This window comes from Trichoplax adhaerens, genomic scaffold (genome assembly GCF_000150275.1).
Source record: "Trichoplax adhaerens TRIADscaffold_4 genomic scaffold, whole genome shotgun sequence".
Classification (NCBI taxonomy): Eukaryota; Metazoa; Placozoa; class Uniplacotomia; order Trichoplacea; family Trichoplacidae; genus Trichoplax; species Trichoplax adhaerens.
In genome coordinates, this window is record NW_002060946.1 from 2,732,334 (window position 1) to 2,753,102 (window position 20,769).

At 34.4% G+C, this 20,769-nt stretch overlaps 2 protein-coding genes across 2 annotated transcripts; one reads left to right on the forward strand and one right to left on the reverse strand.

Moving 5' to 3' along the window:
* Positions 1–3,813: 3,813 nt before the first annotated feature.
* Positions 3,814–9,820, forward strand: TRIADDRAFT_63837 (uncharacterized protein; the record flags this gene model as incomplete). The annotated part of the gene is made up of 19 exons (XM_002111391.1): positions 3,814–3,819; positions 4,839–4,926; positions 5,240–5,366; positions 5,444–5,613; positions 5,766–5,854; positions 6,317–6,491; positions 6,574–6,683; positions 6,784–6,893; positions 6,976–7,207; positions 7,261–7,395; positions 7,476–7,667; positions 7,734–7,827; positions 7,892–8,142; positions 8,212–8,301; positions 8,412–8,693; positions 8,784–8,897; positions 9,195–9,377; positions 9,469–9,624; positions 9,710–9,820. The coding sequence occupies 19 exons, from the start codon at positions 3,814–3,816 to the stop codon at positions 9,818–9,820; spliced, it is 2,715 nt and encodes a 904-aa protein (XP_002111427.1).
* Positions 9,821–10,889: 1,069 nt separating this feature from the next.
* TRIADDRAFT_4385 (uncharacterized protein) lies at positions 10,890–12,240 on the reverse strand (the record flags this gene model as incomplete). The annotated part of the gene is made up of 5 exons (XM_002111901.1): positions 10,890–10,990; positions 11,079–11,229; positions 11,379–11,471; positions 11,608–11,790; positions 12,145–12,240. Coding segments are annotated over 5 exons (624 nt in total), but the record flags the coding sequence as incomplete, so codon positions are not given.
* Positions 12,241–20,769: the final 8,529 nt, after the last annotated feature.

A 20,769-nucleotide genomic window follows, 5' to 3' on the forward strand; every position in this document is an offset into this window, starting at 1 on the left:
TAACTGTAGTTGTTAAGTGAAAACAAATTTACATAATTAGAAATTATTTAATGTTGGAATATAAATGAGGCAGCTTGCTATAACTATCGCGAAGAATTACTTTATTCGATGCATTTTCGGTATCATCGCCTACAATTATAAATGTTAAATAAAAAAAATTAGCGAGAATATAGTTTAAAATGGCTACCGTAGTGTTTTAATTTGCCATTACGTTTCTTGTCGTTGTCATCATTTATATTCGAATCGAAATAAGTCTTAAGAGATTTTTTCTCTTTCTCGGCCACATATAAAATAAATTTTTCGTTTGGGGACCATCTCAGACTAGAAAATGTTGCTAAAGCAACAACTTAACATGGTTACAATCTCAATATATAATTATTTAATATCATTTTTAGATTACTATCCATAATGATTGGTTTACTTTTAAGAACATGATGAGTAATAAATACAGCGTAAATTAATACATTTAATAATTGCAAATATAGATAGGTTTTTAAAGACTAACATTGGCTAGCTAAGAAAAGGGAGATGATAGTCTTTTCCAGATTTACGTACCGTCTACAATAACTTTTCCGTGTTTCTTTATAGCTGTCAGATCATAGCTTCGGAGTAGGCCATTTGCAGTCCAAACCTGTATGATATGCAAGTAATCATGGGATAAGTGTTTAATATGAGTGAAAGCAAGGTTCATTGCAAGCGGATCTAAAGTAATGGAAGTGCAGCAGATATTTTAGTTTACTATTAGGCATCGTTCAGTATAACTTACCGATAATATTTGCTTATCTTGATCTGATTTGTTCAATCTTTCTGTCTTTAGTACAGCTTTTAGTTTACCAGTGTCAGAATAACTGACTTGTTTATAGCTACGTCGATTTATATTATATATGATATAGGTATTATTAGCAAAACTGTAGAGCATCCGATATTGATTTTATGTCAATCTTATACAGAATTATTACTGGAAACACCTGTAGCGGTGTATTGGACTATCTCGAAGCGATTGCATTTTAAGGGATAATTCAATTATGATACAGAATTGTGATGATGATGAGTACAAAGTACCTGTTCTCATCTGGCAAAGCCTGGATCCTGTCCACTTTCTCAATATGACCATCATGACTTAAACGTATATGATGATGAAGAGTAAATTGGGTCATGGACAAGGTGTCCAGATTTCGTTGCGACCAGTTGGATGCGACTTGAAGGCCATTATTAGAAGGATCAGCTAAAATTCTACCAGCCGTAACAGATGGTCGCTTACTGCACTGGCGATAAATTTGCTCCACTTGATTTAAAAGTTGTTGCTGCTAAGATATAAATGGGTGGATCAAGTTCAAAAATTGGAATTCCGACTAACACTATGGGTTAATATTCATGGTCAAGATTATTCAATCATTCTTCGAGGGATGAATCCTATTACTGTAGTTTATTCATCATCATGACGGTAATAAGATTAGAATTACTGTAGATATATTCTACTATCACTTAGTCATTTACCATTTTAGTCTTCAAAGCTGACTATTACTATACGTTATATGTAGAATGGCTGACTTACTTCCATTTTGAAAGCTGAAAACAACGACTCCGATTGTGGCCAGGTATAGTAAGGTAGAGAGGCTAGGAGGTTGCAGGCTGCTGTAATAATACCGTACCGTACTAGCGGTTATAAAACTTTTCTCTGGGTATTTGTATGGAAGGTTATAGTCTAAAGAGCATTGGAATACAAAGATTGTATATAGAGTTGTACACTAAGCTATCGAATCATACTGCAACTGTTGTGCTATACAATATGATTATCACCGAATAACAATAATAGTAATTCTGATTACTAGTCCGTTGATGTGAACGGAGGGAAGGAAGTATAATCATCAAAAAAATAAAATGTTGTGTTTAACAGCAATTATTCTTGCATTTTTTACGTTATCATTTGCATGTATTATTCTGTACAGTGTACAGTATAGAGTACTGTTTTATGATTTAAATCATGCGCAAAACTAAAGCTAGCATGAAAATAAATTACTTGAATTCAAATTGACATTAATAATTGATAGAATTTCAAGCCTTATGTTGATAATTTACAATACAACCATCTCAATTCAACTATGTAGACATTCTATACAAAGGATAATGCTGTCTTAATCATGAAGTACATTTATTTACCAAATTTCTGCATATACTACAGTATATTATCAGTAAATTGCATATTACCTTCGGATAAACGTGCGCTTTGGGTTGGAATTTTAATATTATAATATGGATATTAATGATAATTATGAAAGGAATGTTACTTCTAGAGTTAGGTAGGCACAGAAATAACCTATTGATGTTCAATTTTAGAATTTTAACAACTTTGCAAATGATTTATTGATAAGGTTGGAGCTAGTGTCGAAGGCATACAGTATCACTATGGAACAAGCAGTACTGGCCTTTAATAGTGTACTTCCTCCACTGTCGTGTAGCTGTATCTCTGCAGATCTTGCCTGAAGCCGCTCTATTGATGAATTCGTTATGTACTCATCAACATATTTTGTGAGTACATAACGAACTGCTAGAGCAGCTTCTAAGACACATTTTACGAGTGCACAGAGAATTCATGAATAAATCGGCTACAGCAAAGGATACAAGGAAAGACATGTCTTCAAAATAGCGGAGTCAACAGTATAGTTCCTGTACTACGTATTACCTGAAGATGACTTCTACATACTGATACTTGTGCTACAGTACACTGTCTAGCACTATAGGCTACAGCACGATTTGGGCTCATACTGTACAGTACAAGGTGGTTATAAAGTCATTTGCTATTAGAAATCCGATTATAAATCGACTTTATGAGTGTGCAAATGATGAAGCATGGTCAAGTAGCCCTTCTTAAATGTTCGATTTTGTGCCTCTTGCTTATGAAATACAGTAACTTAGATTGTCATGTCTCTCCAAGGGTCTGAAAAAAATAATGTACAGTACAGTATATCTTTCACAGCTTGGTTAATACTGTACAGTGTCAAAAGAAATGGATGGTAAATTCATGTCTAATGTACAGTATAATTAGTATGAGAAATATCGAATGACTTTCATAACACCCAGTACAGTACAGTGCAAAGATACTGTACTGTACACTGTACACAGTGCAGTACTGTACGCACTTACGACGCCACTATTGAAATGATTTCTAGTCAAAATGATCATTTGACTTTTAACCAATCATGACGATGCTTTACTAAACTAACCTTTCAGAGCTTGCTTAAATAATAAATAAAATACAGTGTCATAAGAAATGGATGGAAAATTCATGTCTAATGTATAAAATTTAGTACAGCATGTGGAATATCAAATGGCTTTCCGAACACCCAGTACAGTACAGTACAGTGTATACTGCACAGTACAGTACGCACTTAATGTACGACGCCACTATTGAAGTGATTTCAAGCCAAAATGATCGTTTGACTTTTAAACCAATCCATGACGATGCTTCACTAAACTAACCTTTCAGAGTTTGCTTAAATAATAAATAAAATACAGTGTTATAAGAAATGGATGGAAAATTCATGTCTAATGTATAATTAATACAGTATGTGGAATATCAAATGACTTTGCTAACACCTTGTACAGTACTGTACGCACTTACGACGGCACTATTGAAATGATTTCAAGTCAAAGTTATCATATGACTTTTAACCAATCATGACGATGCTTTACTTAGCTTTCGCGGCAATTTCGATTACGTAACAATACGTAGATACTGTATCGCACAGTGACTCGCCCAATTTCCCGCCAAATATTGCCACGTGATTTAGTTCTTGCAACGAGGAGATCAAAATGGCTGTAAGTATTTCCGCTCCAGTAAAATGAAGTAACATTAGCTCTTTGCGTCCATAGTATTGATTTTATCGCTCTTTTTCTTAGCAGAATAGTTTTATTAGGTTATACGTTTAAACTTTTCAAAAATTCAGAATACTTTTCTTAGCGCTCTTTAGCAAAAATACATGTAAAATGATTATTCATTGCCAGTGAAAATGGTTACTGCAGTGTCCACATGATGGTCAATCGATAGTCATTTAGCACATATATCATTGACAGCATTTTGATTTACATTTCTAAAAATATTTAAAGTTTCTTTCCTTATGGTAAGAATTAATATTGCTCGGCACTTAAAAGGGTAGTGTTTTAGTAGCAAAAGATGGAATATTATTTGCTCATGTAGTCAAGTGTTGAATAGAACAAAAAAAATGAACGAATCGTCCTCACTGTTGAAATTAGCTACATTATTTCTATGCTCTTATATGTTACCTTTTCGTACATGTACACATGTCAAAGGTGGTTGTTACACCATGCAATGTTTAATTTCTTGTTTAAGAGAGATGATAGTGTAGAAATTTATACAACCTGGAGGCCAGTTTTAGCTTACAATGGTTACATTACACAGTTTTAAGATCTAGAATGTCAACAAGTACCATGAGGTACTTGTTGACTATCAAAGTCGGTAGACGCTATTGGACAAAAACACTGGTGATTAGCTCATGTATGAGACATTGTAATATAAGATTTAAGCAACTTTTGCCTACTTTTGATACAAGATACGGCAATGTACAATCTTGCAAATATTGGTTGAATTTCAACATGACAAGGATTGAAATTGTCGAGAATCTGAATGCACATAAATAAATTTATTGATTGACTTGCTACGCTACCTGCTCTATGAACGAATCATTCGTCCCTTTAGATTATGTAGCTTAATTCTATAATTGATCAATGCTTAAATTAGTATTTTTACCAAGTAAATTTTATTTGATTAATGATGGTATAATTACTAAAAGTGGTTTGTTTTTGTTATCTTGCAATAGGATCGAGAACAAGAAATATCATCATCAATATTTTCTAGCCCAAGGAGCGGCGGACAGTCGTCAAGTCCAACACATCCAACATCTCGTGGTATGTGCACTTCATATATCTATGGATTGTTAGTTCAGTTCTGCATGTCCTTGTGGTTGTTTAATATCTTGCTAAACGTAAATACTTTCCTGAAGTTTAATTTGTCGCTTTCGTGAAACAAGTAGATATAATATTACATAAAGGCCGTGAAATTGTGCGAAATGATACATATACCGGATATATTTGTCAAGCTGTTAATACTGTAATATGGCTTTATCTTACTATGGATTATCAGCAGCCTAACCTATATTGGATTAAACTCCCATCCTTAGGGTTATTAGGCATTGATATCAACTTTTTTATTTTGTCATAGGGCTTACTTCTAGTAGTCCGCCGCGAGACCTACCGCCGTTTGAAGATGACGGGGATGATTTAGATAGCACAGTACGTGAAGAAGAAGAAGAAGACGGAGAAGATCTTTTTGATGACAACTTGGAAAGGTTTGTTATCCGCATCTCATCAGGTGTTTAATATCTGATATTTGGAGGAGTTAATTATACTTCATTTACTATCGTAGAGATTATCGAAACATACCTGCTCTCGATGTATACGAACGAACTGGAGTTGACGATTTAGATTACGAACAGATGAGTCCTACATCTAGACGTGAAGCTGAAATTGCGATGCGTAAGCGAGATCGTGAGGAAGCTAGAATTACAGGTCGATTGAGGGATGGTGTTCTGTACGGTAAGTATTTATGGCATTGACATTTAAATCATTTATTCATAAATGTCACGATAAATTCTATGTAAAGTAGTAAAACAAGATAATAGTAATGAGGAGATTGCGCCGTAGCATTACCTAGGCTAATTATTTGTATTCCCATCACAATCATATAGATGAGAGCGATGAAGATGAATCTAGACCGAGACGAAGACGTCGCTTAGCCGAAAGAGCTGCAGATGATGAAAGTTATGATAAAGAAGAGGTAATGTTATTTTTGTATATCTCAAAATTGCCTTTCCGAATGTCATCGAATGCAGCCATAGTTGCTTAGCATTCTACGATGCCGCAGCACACACTTTTCTTAGATCCACTTCTGGAATGACCTTTCTGTATCAATATCAAATTGATTAGAAGTTAGGGTCATTCACAACTTTTCCGGTTGTAGATTGGAAGTGCTTGAGTCGTGGGTGTGTAACAACGATATACCTGATAGCATGTTGGGGCATTACCAGATACTTGGATCTATATTCACTGTTTAGAATTTATTCTTTCCAGTAGAGTAGATCCAGATAGTATCTAGCCCGATCTGTTATCGGACATGTTCATATCATTGACTTATTCTATCTCATTGATATGTTATTCACATTTTAGCTGATATTTTTAGATTATCCATTGGCTATATAAACTTATATACAATTATTTTATTCTACATACTACTATGAAGATGATTGAAAGTATCGAAAATCTTGAAGATATGAAAGACCATACCGTACGAGAATGGGTGTCAATGCAAGCACCGCGCCTGGAGATTAAAAATCGATTCAAGCAGTTTTTACGAACCTACGTAAGCGAAAAAGGATATAGTATATATCGCGAAAAAATTAAACAAATGTGTCAAGGTGACTGGGTTATTATGTTGATTATCCTCTAATACTGCTCGATATAATTGTATTAATTGGCATTCCTGAATGTTTTTTATAGCAAATCAATCTAGCCTAGTAATCGATTATAATCATCTAGCGAGTGAGTGGCAAGTTATTGCTTACTTTCTTCCTGAAGCACCTGCAGAAATGCTAAAAATATTTGATGAGGTAAGACATTATGTCACTTTTAGGTAACAATCATATCGCAATGGGTTGCTATCATACAAGTACATATGAGACTTACGATCGCACTGTCTCTTGTTTATAGGCGGCTAAGGAAGTAGTGTTGAACATGTTTCCAAATTATGAACGTATCGCTTCTGACATTCATATACGAATCGCTGAGCTACCACTCCTGGAAGAGTTGAGATACTTGAGGTTGGTAAACCATAAGCTTTCTTCAATTCTTATTAATAATTAATTTAAAGAATCTATGAAAAAATTTTATGCGAAATTATAGGCAGCTACATCTGAATCAGCTTATTCGTACAAGAGGGGTTGTCACCAGTAACACAGGCATTCTGCCACAGTTAAAACTGGTTAAATTTAATTGCGTCAAATGTTCATATATATTGGGACCCTTCTATCAAGGCCAAGAACGGGAGACAAAACCCGGTTCATGCCCTGAATGTCAGTCTAGTGGGCCATTTGAGATCAATATGGAGCAGGTCGCTTATTACTACAATCGATATGTTAGTTAGCTGTGAGATTTTCTTCTAATAAGTAGATCGGATCTCAATTTTAGACGGTATACCAGAACTATCAGCGAATAACGATTCAGGAAAGTCCAGGGAAGGTAGCCGCTGGAAGGCTGCCTAGGTCTAAAGATGCGTTGCTGTTAGCGGATCTTGTTGATAGCTGTAAACCTGGAGATGAGATTGTTAGTCTATAATCGTCAAGAGCTATTAGACATATTTTATCTGTTCTCTGCTAATATTCATTTTACGCCGCTTTCAACAGGAGATTACTGGAATTTACCGAAATAGTTATGACACGTCATTAAATACTGCGAACGGTTTTCCAGTATTTACTACAGTTATCGAAGCCAATTATATCAATAAGAAGGATAATAAATCAGTCATTGATGCTTTAACTGATGATGATGTTAAGACGATCATTTCGTTATCGAAAGACGAACGTATCGGTGAAAGGGTTGGTACAATTTCTTGGAATGATATATCTCAAGTCATGATCTTAAGGGACTTTATTCTATCTTAGATTGTTGAAAGTATAGCTCCGTCAATATACGGGCATCTAAAAGTGAGGCGAGCGATTGCTGTTGCTCTATTTGGAGGTGAACCAAAAGATCCAGGTTAGGAGTTAACGCTGTAAATTTTTTATGCAATCGGTTGTTAAATTGGCCAATATCTAATTAGGTAACAAGCACCGCGTTAGAGGTGATATCAATTTGCTTATCTGTGGTGATCCTGGGACAGCGAAATCACAATTTTTAAAATATGTTGAGAAAATTGCACATAGATCTGTTTTTACGACTGGACAAGGTGCCTCAGCTGTTGGTCTTACTGCCTACGTTAATCGAAATCCGGTTTCTAAGGAATGGACTTTAGAGGCTGGTGCCTTAGTACTGGCCGATAAAGGAGTGTGCCTGATTGATGAATTTGACAAGGTACAAGGATATTTTCTTGATTTGCAGAGAGGTGTCTGATTATTTAGCTCGAATTATATTAATTACTAGATGAACGATCAAGATCGTACGAGTATCCATGAAGCTATGGAACAACAAAGTATCTCTATTTCTAAAGCTGGTATTGTAACATCATTGCAAGTAAGGAATCAAGTAGATGCGGCGTGATTGTAGTTATTTGTTATAGTATATGAATATTTCAACTACCTTAAATTACAATCTTAATTGATAATGCATAATTTATTTTCTAGGCAAGATGTACGATTATTGCTGCTGCTAATCCACTGGGTGGTCGATATGATCCATCTCTCACATTTTCGGAGAATGTAGACTTAACGGAGCCAATATTATCCCGTTTTGATATTTTATGTACAGTCCGTGATACGGTTGATCCGGTGCAGGATGAACAGTTAGCTAAGTTCGTTGTTGCTAGTCACGTACAACATCATCCAAATAAAGATGTTGGCGACAACGAAAAAGATGCAGCAGAAGATCAATTACCGTCATCATCAGGATTAGAGAAGATTCCTCAGGTGCATGATAGATCAATTTTCTATTGCTAATATCTTAGTTTCTAAATACGGCAATTTTATTTTAATCAATGCTAAATAAAATTTTTCTAGGAAATGTTACGCAAGTATATTATTTATGCTAGAGAAAAAGTTAACCCAAAATTACATAATATTAACCAAGACAAAGTCGCCCATTTGTATGCTGAATTACGTCGCGAGTCAATGGTGAGTTTTTCTAGAGATTATTTTGATAATGGAGTTAGTATGTTAGCGTAACATCATAGCATTATCTGGTATCTCCGCCTCGACATTACTAAACGTTTGTCGTTGTGTGGTCGTGGAAATAATGCTACAGTATATTACAGTTTATGTTGGAAAGCTTTACAGATAATTAAGGCTATCCTGGTTAGGACTGTTACATTGCTTTATTATGTCTTGTATTGGTTGATAGTTATAGCTGAAGCGTAATTGATATGGAATTGCAACTTCCTATTAGAGTTAACTTGATTACTATTAATGTAGGCAACTGGTAGCATTCCGATTACCGTTAGACATATTGAGTCAATGATTCGGATTGCAGAAGCTAATGCTCGCATGCACTTGAGAGAATACGTCAGTGAAGATGATGTAAACATGGCAATACGCATTATGCTTGAAAGCTTTATTGATACTCAAAAGTTTTCAGTTATGAAAGGCATGGCTAAGGTAAAAGAAATAAACAATAATTGATATTTGTAATTAATCGTTCAGTTTGAACTCACCGCAGAAAATGATTAATTTGCGTTTGTAATTATAGGCTTTCTCCAAGTACTTGATGTATAACAAGGACAACAACGAGCTACTGTTATTCTTAATTAAGCAGATGGTTCGTGACCAGTCTGCGTACTATCGTAATAGATATGGAGGAGAACAAGATTATGTCGAAATTGAAGAGGAAGAATTTGCTGAAAAGGTAAACTTATTAAAATAAATGCCAAAATAAATTGCTTCAGTATTATGGTGTAAGGTCTTTAATTTACATTATTTATTATTTGTAGGCAAGGCAGCTACACATTCACAGTTTAAAGAAATTCTATGAGAGTGAACTCTTCACTGGGAACAGATTCGTTTATGATAGTTCGCGTAAATTGATAATCCAATCATTGTAATTATACTGTATCAATTGATTTTAGTAAGTTATATGCGCAACATACGCTATATGCTATAAAGTTTCGTATTATATCACTTTATTTGGTGTAAAAATTTTGAGAATGTTGAGTATGTTTCGATATGCGATTTATTTTTGGCTGCGTTCAACATTATATAATATAATATATCACCTGTCTATTCCTACATACCTCGATCCGTTATTGTAATATTGTAAAAATTCTGCTAGCAACTCAAATACTTGTATATTCAATAATTTTATGTCACATTACATGTAATGATGTTCGAATAATTTTTGATTGCTGCCAATAAAAATAATAATTTACAGCTAACTAAATATTGGAAGAAGGAATCTTTGTGTCATCATTCTCATGCTATAACAGAGATATCATTAATCTAGTAATTCTAATATGTAATGCAATATTCTCTTATGAACTGAGAATGTGTGTCTATTCCCTGGAAAGCATTTCCATCGAACCTTTTATTTTATAAAACCCTTCATCATTTTTCTTAATTTCATACCACTGTATAGCAAGCTCTTAAGAAGTCCTAGATCATAAAAAGCCATCGTAATGCTGTAAGATTCGAAAATCTAGTTGCATTAGCAATAGATAAAATACATACCAGCACTTAAAATGCCTTTCAAGCTCTGACTTTTACTACTTTCGCTGACAATTGTTGCAATACCTGAAATGCCACAGTAAGGATTAAACTGTTATGTTTGAAGGGGTTTTTAATTTACCAGTTAATAACATTTAGATAACTATTAAAAGATTAGCTGTACCATTTTTTACATAATCTGTACACTTGCGATCCTTTGCTATCTGGTGTACATCTAAGCCGCTATTCGATTTTATCTCCGTTATTAGACGCTTTGGGAGGTTGCTAAGGTATTGAAGCTTCGTTTGGGAAGTGCAATCTTGCTGTAAAGTTATGTTAGCGAAGGATACAATACGTAAAAATAGCAAATCAAGCAGGAAATAACACAGCTAAGGGTTTAGTACGGTAAAGAATGAAAAAGATCACCTGAATTTCATAACCATCCCGATTGATGTGAACAGATTCGAAAGATTGCAAAATGGGATAATATAATTTACGAAATTGGGGTAGATTCGGCTTGACAATATTGTAGACCTTATTGCGATTTTCACCAATTGTCATACGAAAATCGCCTAGCCAAAGTTAAATCAAAAATGAGTCCTACTTTGCTATTTTGGTTGCACTATGAAACCATTTGTATAAATTAAAAAATTTATATACCTAAGTATGATAGACCGGCAATCGTAAGGTACAAAGATTCCTCTGTAAAGTTTTCTGGCAGCATTAGCAAGGAAACACGTAAAGTATTTGTCAAGTTAGATGTTAGTAGAGGTCCAATTTCCGGATCTTCTCTCCCTTTAATAAATAATACCTTGCAAACCAAAAAAATATCATGTGTTTATCAAGTTTATTTTAGCATAGAAAATTTTATACACGCTATTAAGTGAGTTTACGTATAGTATAAAACGTGCACTATTATATTATCATCTCTTTTATCATGAAAGGTAATTTATAACCTACGGGTTTCTGTAAGCGCCCACTGATATAGAGATTATTCCAATTTTGCAATTCATGGCAGAAAGATCGAACACTTATTACCCCATATTTGATTACCTGTTGAGAAAAATTAGTAAATCTACTGCAAAAAGCTAGTGTTGTTAGGGATGCTTAGGATTATACTTATCTAAATATATTGTATTAGTTATTAGAAGTACGAATGTAGTACAAGGCCCAAAATTTATATTCTTACACGTTCTTTATGTTTAACCAGAGTGTTATAATAAACCTTAGCACCAAACGATTCCTGTATTGTACATATGAATTCAGTTCCCAAATATTTTAAAAATGAGTAATGACTTGGATTTCGAGCTAAATTATCCGTGTGCCATCGCAAAGGATCTTGTACAGCGAATATGAAATCAACCATATTATCCTATCAAATAGTATGAATATAGATATCTGTAGTTTGGATTTGAGTAAGAACTTTTTGCATGCTTTAATAGCCTTGATGGAGACTGTTTGGATTTCTACTACTACTGTACAGTGCAGTATTTACAATAAGGATGGGTTCGAGCGAGCTACATTACTGTAAGCTGATCGATTGAGTACAATTACCGTTTGCAAAGTGTCTTTTAACAAACAGTGTCATTATGTTATAATGCTTTCCTATTATTTCAAATAAGTATGATAGAAATGAGACCTCAAATCACACATGATGTACGAGTAATTGAGCATACAGCTCGATTGCAACATAAAACCGAGATGATGATTGGACTAGCTTGCATACCGATGTAATTGCTTGATGTTGCTGCTTGAACACACCTGATCCATATGCTAATGCTACGGTTATTCCATTTGGAAAATCTGAGACTGTCTGATCATAAAACTGCATGGTAGACAGATTGATCATTCCGTTTTGAGCCAGTAAACAGTATTATTGTAATACCATGTTAATTTGTGAATGGTTGCGTTAAGAAATTGCGATTGCCTTTCGACAGAGTTACATTGTCATAACAATTCAGTACTGCACTCTACTCCTAACTCCTAACTGGTTAGCATACGGACCACTTTTTTAGTACACTTACCAGTACACTGCACGAGTGTACCGCTTCCACAAGTGCTGTACACTGTACAGTACATGTACTGTACTGTAAATTTACATCGAGTACTGTACAGTACAGTACTGTACTGTATTGTACGGTACGCTACACGGCTACAGCATACAGTACAGTACTAAGCACTGCAGTACTGTACAGTACAGTACATTTTACTGTATTTTAGAGGGAAATATTGTACAGTACAGTACTGTACAGTACTGTACAGTGACTAGTATTAAAATGGTGAAGACATTTATGGACTGTAGTAGACAATCTTTCACATATAATTTGACTTTAAGGATTGAAAATTTCAAGTAAATTTCCTCTTTTATTAGAACTAATATTCATACTTACGATTTAATTATGAAAGAGTTTCTAGAGGAATATAAGTAAAAAATAATGACAAAATTCATTGGTAAACATGTATGTGTTGACCTATACTGTACTTTATACTGCAGTATACACGTACAGTACTGTATTCCCTACCAAGATCCGCGAACTCTACACTAGTACAAGTTCCCATCCTCGACTTACTGTTCAGTATACTGTATATGGACTATTAGAAAAAATACCTGGACCTGAAACTCGATCAGGTCTACACTCTAGACACTGTTGCAATTAGATCTGAGAAAAAATCGGTATATGATACACTAATGTACAGTACTGTACATAACAAATTCACATTTACGTAAAGAAGCGACTACAGTATACAGTATAAATAAATTAATTAATTAAATTAAATTAAATAAACAGCAAAAAGATGATTCTGTAAATGCCCCTAAATTGAATTATAGTTACCAATTGACCCACACTCGTTATTCTTCGTGTACTCAGTATATAGCCTGTATGTTCTTGTAGTTTTTACTTTATCGCTGTCGGTCATATGTACAATATAAATATCTACTTATAGCCCGCATTCTTATTAAATTCATCAAGTCAAAAGTATTACAATATTATCCCAGAATATCTCGAGCATCCTTCTTGAGTCTGATCAGTGAGCACACAGCAACATACAATCAGTAGCTATCCACACGCTCTGACTCGAAGTCGACTCTGAGTTGATCAGTCAAGGAAATTATAATTATCGGTCATTTTATTATTACAAATTATAACATGTACATTGTACAGTTACTGAAATTTTTCAGTCAGTCGTCAATCAGTTGAGTACAGTCGTTTATCGTACACTACAGTACAGTACACTTCGCATCACATTAGTGGATTGACCAAGAACTACGTAGATTAGGAAGGATATCGAATATTTTACAAAACTACGGTAATTCATTATTATCATCGCATTACTGCATCTTAGCTGATGCTATGTGTGACAATTACACAATAGGATTATAATATTGATTGTACAATTATCTTCGGTTATTTGATTTTAATTTTTTTTGTTAATCCACTGTCCAGTTGTTTATAGTTATTCAATGACAATATAATTGAATCGGGTCAAAGTAGCGATTGTTCTAGGTAAGGAGGGGGTGGTCCTCAAAAAAGAGTTTAGTAAAACGAAAAGAAAGGAGGTATAATCCCCCCAAATTAAAAAATAGGATTCAATTGTAAGCGTGTTGCGCTATACTATTGCAGTACTGTACAATGCTACTGGCACAGTACATAGAGTATAGAACAGTAGTGACATCAAGTGACGACCGCTATTAACTCATTAATTAATTATAAATGACTGTATATAACCTGCATTGTTGTAACCGTCTGCCACACAGTCTGAGCCATAATATCGGCTAAAGTTAATGACTCTTAAAGAAAACATTGAATAGATTGCAAATCGTGGAGATTTGAATATGAGGCAATTATTAGCAGAATGATGGAGTACAGTATAATTCTAGAACTTACAACACTAAAATAAAGTACTGTATAGTGGAAAACTTGTCTTTGCACCGTATTTTATTTGATTTTAACGTAAGCTTTCAAATCTACAAAATCATCAACAGTCCCGGTACAGTATAGGTTTGTGAAGTGTCTCCTAGACTAGCCTGGTTTTGTATTTATCGTTGTGCTAGAACTCTTTTTTATTGTGCACTCAGGGTGAATGCTGTACTGTCCATTTGTGTACTTAAGATACACAAGATGTTACACATACAGACAGGACTTATTCAAGGAAAATAGCCATTGTTGACTGATGATCCACTACACCCATGTGTAAATTATTTCTGACGAGTACTGTGGGGTAATGTGTGTACAGTACCGCGTATACTGTACTGTACTTTGTACAATATAGCGTGTAGGATTTCTTTTGAGAGAAATCTGTGCGTACTTTTATTAAGATTTTGCAGCAAAATTCCTAAAATTTTCTACGTGTAATGCTACCGATTTATAAAAAAATTCGATAGAGTCCATCAATTTTTGCACTTTTATTTCATTTTGAAAAATTTGAATAGAATTTCTTCACAGTGTACAGTGTACAGTACTGTCAATTCTACAGCATCGAGTACTGTACCATAATTCTTCTTATTTCAATACTGTACACTGTACTGGTACTGTACGGTCTGTGCATTAGTATACAGTACAGTACAGTACAGTACACTACTATGCGATACAATACAGTACAGTATATATACATACTGTACAGCACAGTCGTTCTAATTAGTTTAGTTAGTTAGTTTATATTTAGTGTCTGGTCTACTGTACTGCATATTTTTGAGTTGAAAAACCGCAAGTTGTCCGACGGTTTGAATCCGAAATTTGGGGTAGGTAGATTGAAGATTTAATCAAGGAATCATATTAGATCGATCGTATTTTTTTATTAACTTTCAAAATCGGAGCGTCTAGAAATGTGCTAAAGTCAATTTGAACTCATCGTACAGTAATTTAAATGTAACTTGCAGTCTTGTAATTTATTTACTGTTGTGAGACGTCAATCAAATGGCGCAGTATTGTACGGTCATGAATATCAATCGCATAATAATATAGTAAGTGTACAGTACGTATTACGATGACTGTATTGTATGTCATCTAATTCACTTAGCTACGGCAATGGCGAACAGTCGTTCGCTTGACGGCTTTATTAGGATAGATTTCAGTTTAGGAATTTTGTAAATGCCAATTGTATGTATCCGTATATAGATTGGTGCAACTTAAGATACTCTTTTAGTGCCACTCGATCAACTCAATTTGTAAGATGTCATCCTAGTAACTTGGCTATTTTATTGAGACGATACTCTTCAATCGTTTGTAACAATGACAGGGTTTAAAGCGATTTGGAGACAAACCGTTTCAATGTTGAATCGATAGACTGCAGTAGACTAAAACTTTCTTTTATCTGTGCTATCACCATGTATAATATATACAGTGGGTATCACAGACATCACGAATAGTTAACAAACGTATCATCTACTGTCTTGTAGACGTGTTGAGGCCGTTATTGACCCTGCTCAAGTTAAGAGATGAAAAACATAAAAAAAAAATATAATGTACGCCGCTAAAGTTCGATCTCATATTAATTAATTATACAAATTTATTTATAATTAAGCCACCTTAATAACTCTTTACTTTAGTCAAACTATATAGTGTAATAGCCATCTATATAAGTATGTGTAATGGCCATCTATCGATTTATGATTCAAAACTATTAAGTTTTTGTTGACTATTCTCATGCTCAATCCGACTCGCTTCTTAAAATGTTTGATGGTAATGGTACTGTACTTGTAGTAAAGCATACCTACCGTAATTAATTCGCTGCCGTAGCCTATAATACGGTAGGGAATTACTGGTCTACCTGGACCGGCTTAAGTGCTATCGTGAAAGTGTACCAATAGTGGCATAATCTTCAAAAAATGAAATTAAATGAACGGTTATGTTACTCTAAATGATCAAATACGAAAGTACAAACGTGCTCTGCGAATAATATTGATATAGAGTAAATAAATGCAAATGTAAATCGGTAAAAGGAGTTATTGTATTATCGCGGAACCACGGTGGATGATTCTAATTGCTAGATCATGTTTTTAATTCCACTTTTGATCCATGAGTGACTTCTGGCAACATTAAGCTAGCCTGATTTCATGTTAACTTTATTATTGTACAGTACTTTTAGTTCATAGTTAGTGTTTGATAGTAAACTATCAAGAATCCGGTAGTGTTATAAGACATTAATACCGTGGACGACTTAATCAAAGTCGTACTGATAAATGTCAGTGTGAAGTGAGTATGAACAAGTTATGATACCCTTGGATATTTCTTTGTTGATAGATTCAGATTTGCTTATTTAGGTACAGATTTCCACAATGAGTTTATTTACAGCTAATAAATATTATGGATATACTGTATTTTATGGAAGGTTAACCTGGTCGGGATGCAGACAGAATTTCATGACTTGAGGATACAGTCCTTATAATGGTAATTCAATTTTCAAACCATATTTATTAACCTACTGGGATAATTAATCTGACTTTGGAAAGAAAGGAGAATTAACAAATACTAATTAATTAAGAGCCTTTAGTTCTTAGTTGCTGTATATTTTACTTAGCTTAAAGTTGTAAAAAATTTACCACAATGATTAGCTACGCTACTGCACCTCTAACGTGATTCGTGATCATAATAACCTGACGCTTAAATAAATTAAGAAGGAAAGCGTCTCTGTTCAAAAGTGTTATAGCTTTAACGTTGGCATTCTCTAAATTTTTTCAATGTTAATAATTTAATTATAAATTTCTTGAATACAATACTTTAGTTATGTGCGTTACTGTGGCCTGAAAATCAAAGAAAGAAATTTTACATTAAGCGTTTCCTTGGTTTAATTATCTATTACCCGTAAGTAATTATTAGAATTATTCTGTAGTATATTTTTATTTTTTGATAACTTAAATTTCATGCTGTATATCAGCCAAATAATATGAAATACTGGTTTTGAATGCGCTATCCATATGTTATTATCGCTTGAACACGTTTTAAGTGATGTACCGTAAACCTTATTTCGTTATACTGTATCTCATTTCTATAATTTACCCCATGGAGATCTTCATTGTACTACATATTAGGGTGACTACTCGGCAGACAGTAAATTCATCAGTTGTGTTCACACTAGCTGTAGTTAAGTGTTCAGTTAGGATAAGAATAGTGCAAATTTTATAATATCACTACTTTAATGAATAAATCTAGATAACTGTTAATAAATAACATCGATGAAACAGCGATGTGTTGTATCATAACTACACATCTATATGCAATTGTATTAGTGTAGAACTTTTAATGAATTGTAGGAAGTAAGGTGAGGCATACCGTACGCAGTGTAGAGAATTGAGTATTTATTTGATATGTCGTGCATTTTATTGAAGTGGTTCTATTCAGTGATGAAATAGCCATGTCTGAGTACCGAATAAATGCAATTTAGATATTTTACTCTATTCGTATATGTATCTACAGATAGGAGTAATATGTATTGCTATGCGGTATTCAATTTTTAACGTAGTATTCGTAGTATTCGTAGTACTGCTGGTAAAGATCACTCGTGATATTTTCTTTTAGCTAATATAACATAGGATAGTACTATAGTTTAGATACAGTAAAAGAAGGTTCACCTTACTTATATACTCGAGTTTCCTTAAATATAAAAAAAAAATTGCAATGACAACATACAGTACTATTTGACAACGACGGAAAAGGTTATATAAGGATTTACTGTGGGATGGGATAGCAACAGTGCTATCAAACAGTTAGTGATTGCCTAAAAGCTGCTGGTAAAGATCACTCGTGATATTTTCTTTTAGCTAATATAACATAGGATAGTAGTTTAGATACAGTAAAAGAAGGTTCACCTTACTCACATACTCGAGTTTCCTTAAATATAAAAAAAAATTTTGCAATGACAACATACAGTACTATTTGATGAAAAAGTGTATACGAGAATACTGATTTTACTATTTCCAGTTCACTAACTTCACACTCATGTACAATCACAACTCGACGCGATTTTCTAATTTATATGAGACCGGATTATCATGAGTCATATACGTGTATAAAGTGCAGTATTACCGTGATGTGGATATCAGACTGCTGTAAATAATGTTAATAAGCAAAACGCGAAATCGTCTAATGTCTATAATAATATTTATTTTGAACGGTAAATAAATACAATTAGATACTTTTTCTATCTATTGTACGCTATCATGAATGTATGAGCAGTAGCCCCATTTGTTTTACACTAAATTTATCGCCCACTTGGCTGAAATGGTCCTACTGATGCAGTGTTTCACATTGCATCAGTGGGACTGTTTCAGTGAAGTGGACGAAGAATTTAGTGCAAAACAGATGAGGCTAATGAACAGTGTTGGAATCCTACACCAGTCATTGGCAGGGAAGAGTTTTGAAGGTAGATGGATATCCATGTGATTGTTGTATACTATTGTGTAGTTGTCTAGGTGTGTGGTGTTCTGTTCTGTAGAAGAGTTTTAACCGTATGATTGCATCAGTGGGACTGTTTCAGCGAAGTGGACGAAAAATTTAGTGCAAAACAGTGTTGGAATCCTACACTAGTTATTGGCAGGGAAGAGTTTGAAGGTGGATGGATGGATATCCATTATCCATGCGATTGTTGTATACTGTTGTGTAGTTATCTAGGTGTGCGGTGTTCTGTTCTGTAGAAGAGTTTTAACCGTATGATTGTATCATTGGAACTGTTTCAGCGAAGTGGACGAAAAATTTAGTGCAAAACAGTGTTGGAATCCTACACTAGTTATTGGCAGGGAAGAGTTTTAAAGGTGGATGGATGGATATCCATGCGATTGTTGTATACTGTTGTGTAGTTGTCTAGGTGTGTGGTGTTCTGTTCTGTAGAAGAGTTTTAACCGTATGATTGCATCATTGGAACTGTTTCAGCGAAGTGGACGAAAAATTTAGTGCAAAACAGTGTTGGAATCCTACACCAGTTATTGGCAGGGAAGAGTTTTGAAGGTGGATGGATGGATATCCATCCACCTTGTTGTATACTGTTGTGTAGTTGTCTAGGTGTGTGGTGTTCTGTTCTGTAGAAGAGTTTTAACCGTATGATTGCATCAGTGGAACTGTTTCAGCGAAGTGGACGAAGAATTTAGTGCAAAACAGTGTTGGAATCCTACACCAGTTATTGGCAGGGAAGAGTTTTGAAGGTGGATGGATGGATATCCATTATCCAATATCCATGCGATTGATGTATACTGTTGGGTAGTTGTCCAGGTGTCTGGTGTTCTGTAGAAGAGTTTTAACCGTATGATTGATTGTTCTATACCTTTCTGGCGTTGTCCAGGTGACCGGTGTTCTGTATACTGCCCAATTGCCCCGTGCAGTAATACTGGTACGCAATACATAGCGATAATGGCATACTGTGCAGTATGCAGTCAACAGTAGAGATCGTTTTGACCAGCCTTCCAAGTACTATAACTCACTGCCACTATTAACTCTCCGTAACGCATTTTACTGCACAGTAATATACTGTACTATAGCCTACATACGTGACTGTACCTAGTAACACGATAGACTGAAAAATTTGTTCACCGCGACACAAGACTAAGTTGATTTGGTTGAATTTGGCGCTGGGTTTAAATCCTTCTCTTCTTCATTCTACCCTTCAGTGATTTCGTCATTGGATCGTCTTGCCATCTTTTCAACTTTAAAAGTGATATTGACGTACTACTGGTTGTACTACCTGAGTGTTTTATTGATAATAACCAATCAGTCGACTGCCGCTATACTTGACCATCGAATTGTGTTTGTACACAACAATCTCATAATACTCATACAAAATGATGAAAGGTTTGTGCTTTTGCTGTAGTATTCCACAACTTTGAAATTCTTCAACTTTATGGGTTTGAGTTTTTTTCTCGGTTATAGACTGCATGATATAGTGTGTATACTGTATGGATGATAATCACAATACACTATCATGTGGACTTCATTTCACGATAGTTTTGTAAGTAATAAGACAAAATTGGAGTTCTCCAGAGTTAGCTCAACGTCAGTATAGATAGGAAGACTGTATTTCCTGTCCGTTATCACCTCTGTCATTTTCACACAAATAGTAAGACGATTACAAGATCGTCCCATTGATTCATCAGACTACCATAACTAGTGTAATATAGGCTACGTACTGTGCTGAAGTTGTCTCTACTTACAAGTATTAATCAAAATCATTGTAGAACTTGTCTAATTTTTTAATTTTAACGCTACAAAAATATCAAATATTTGTTTTCTACATACTTGCATCAATACATTGACAGGACTACGGACATCCACTAAACTCTTAAGTACCTCTGTATGGCATATTAGTCTCATAATATCTGTACTTAAGTCACTTACAGATATCAATCAATAATCTCTGTTTTATC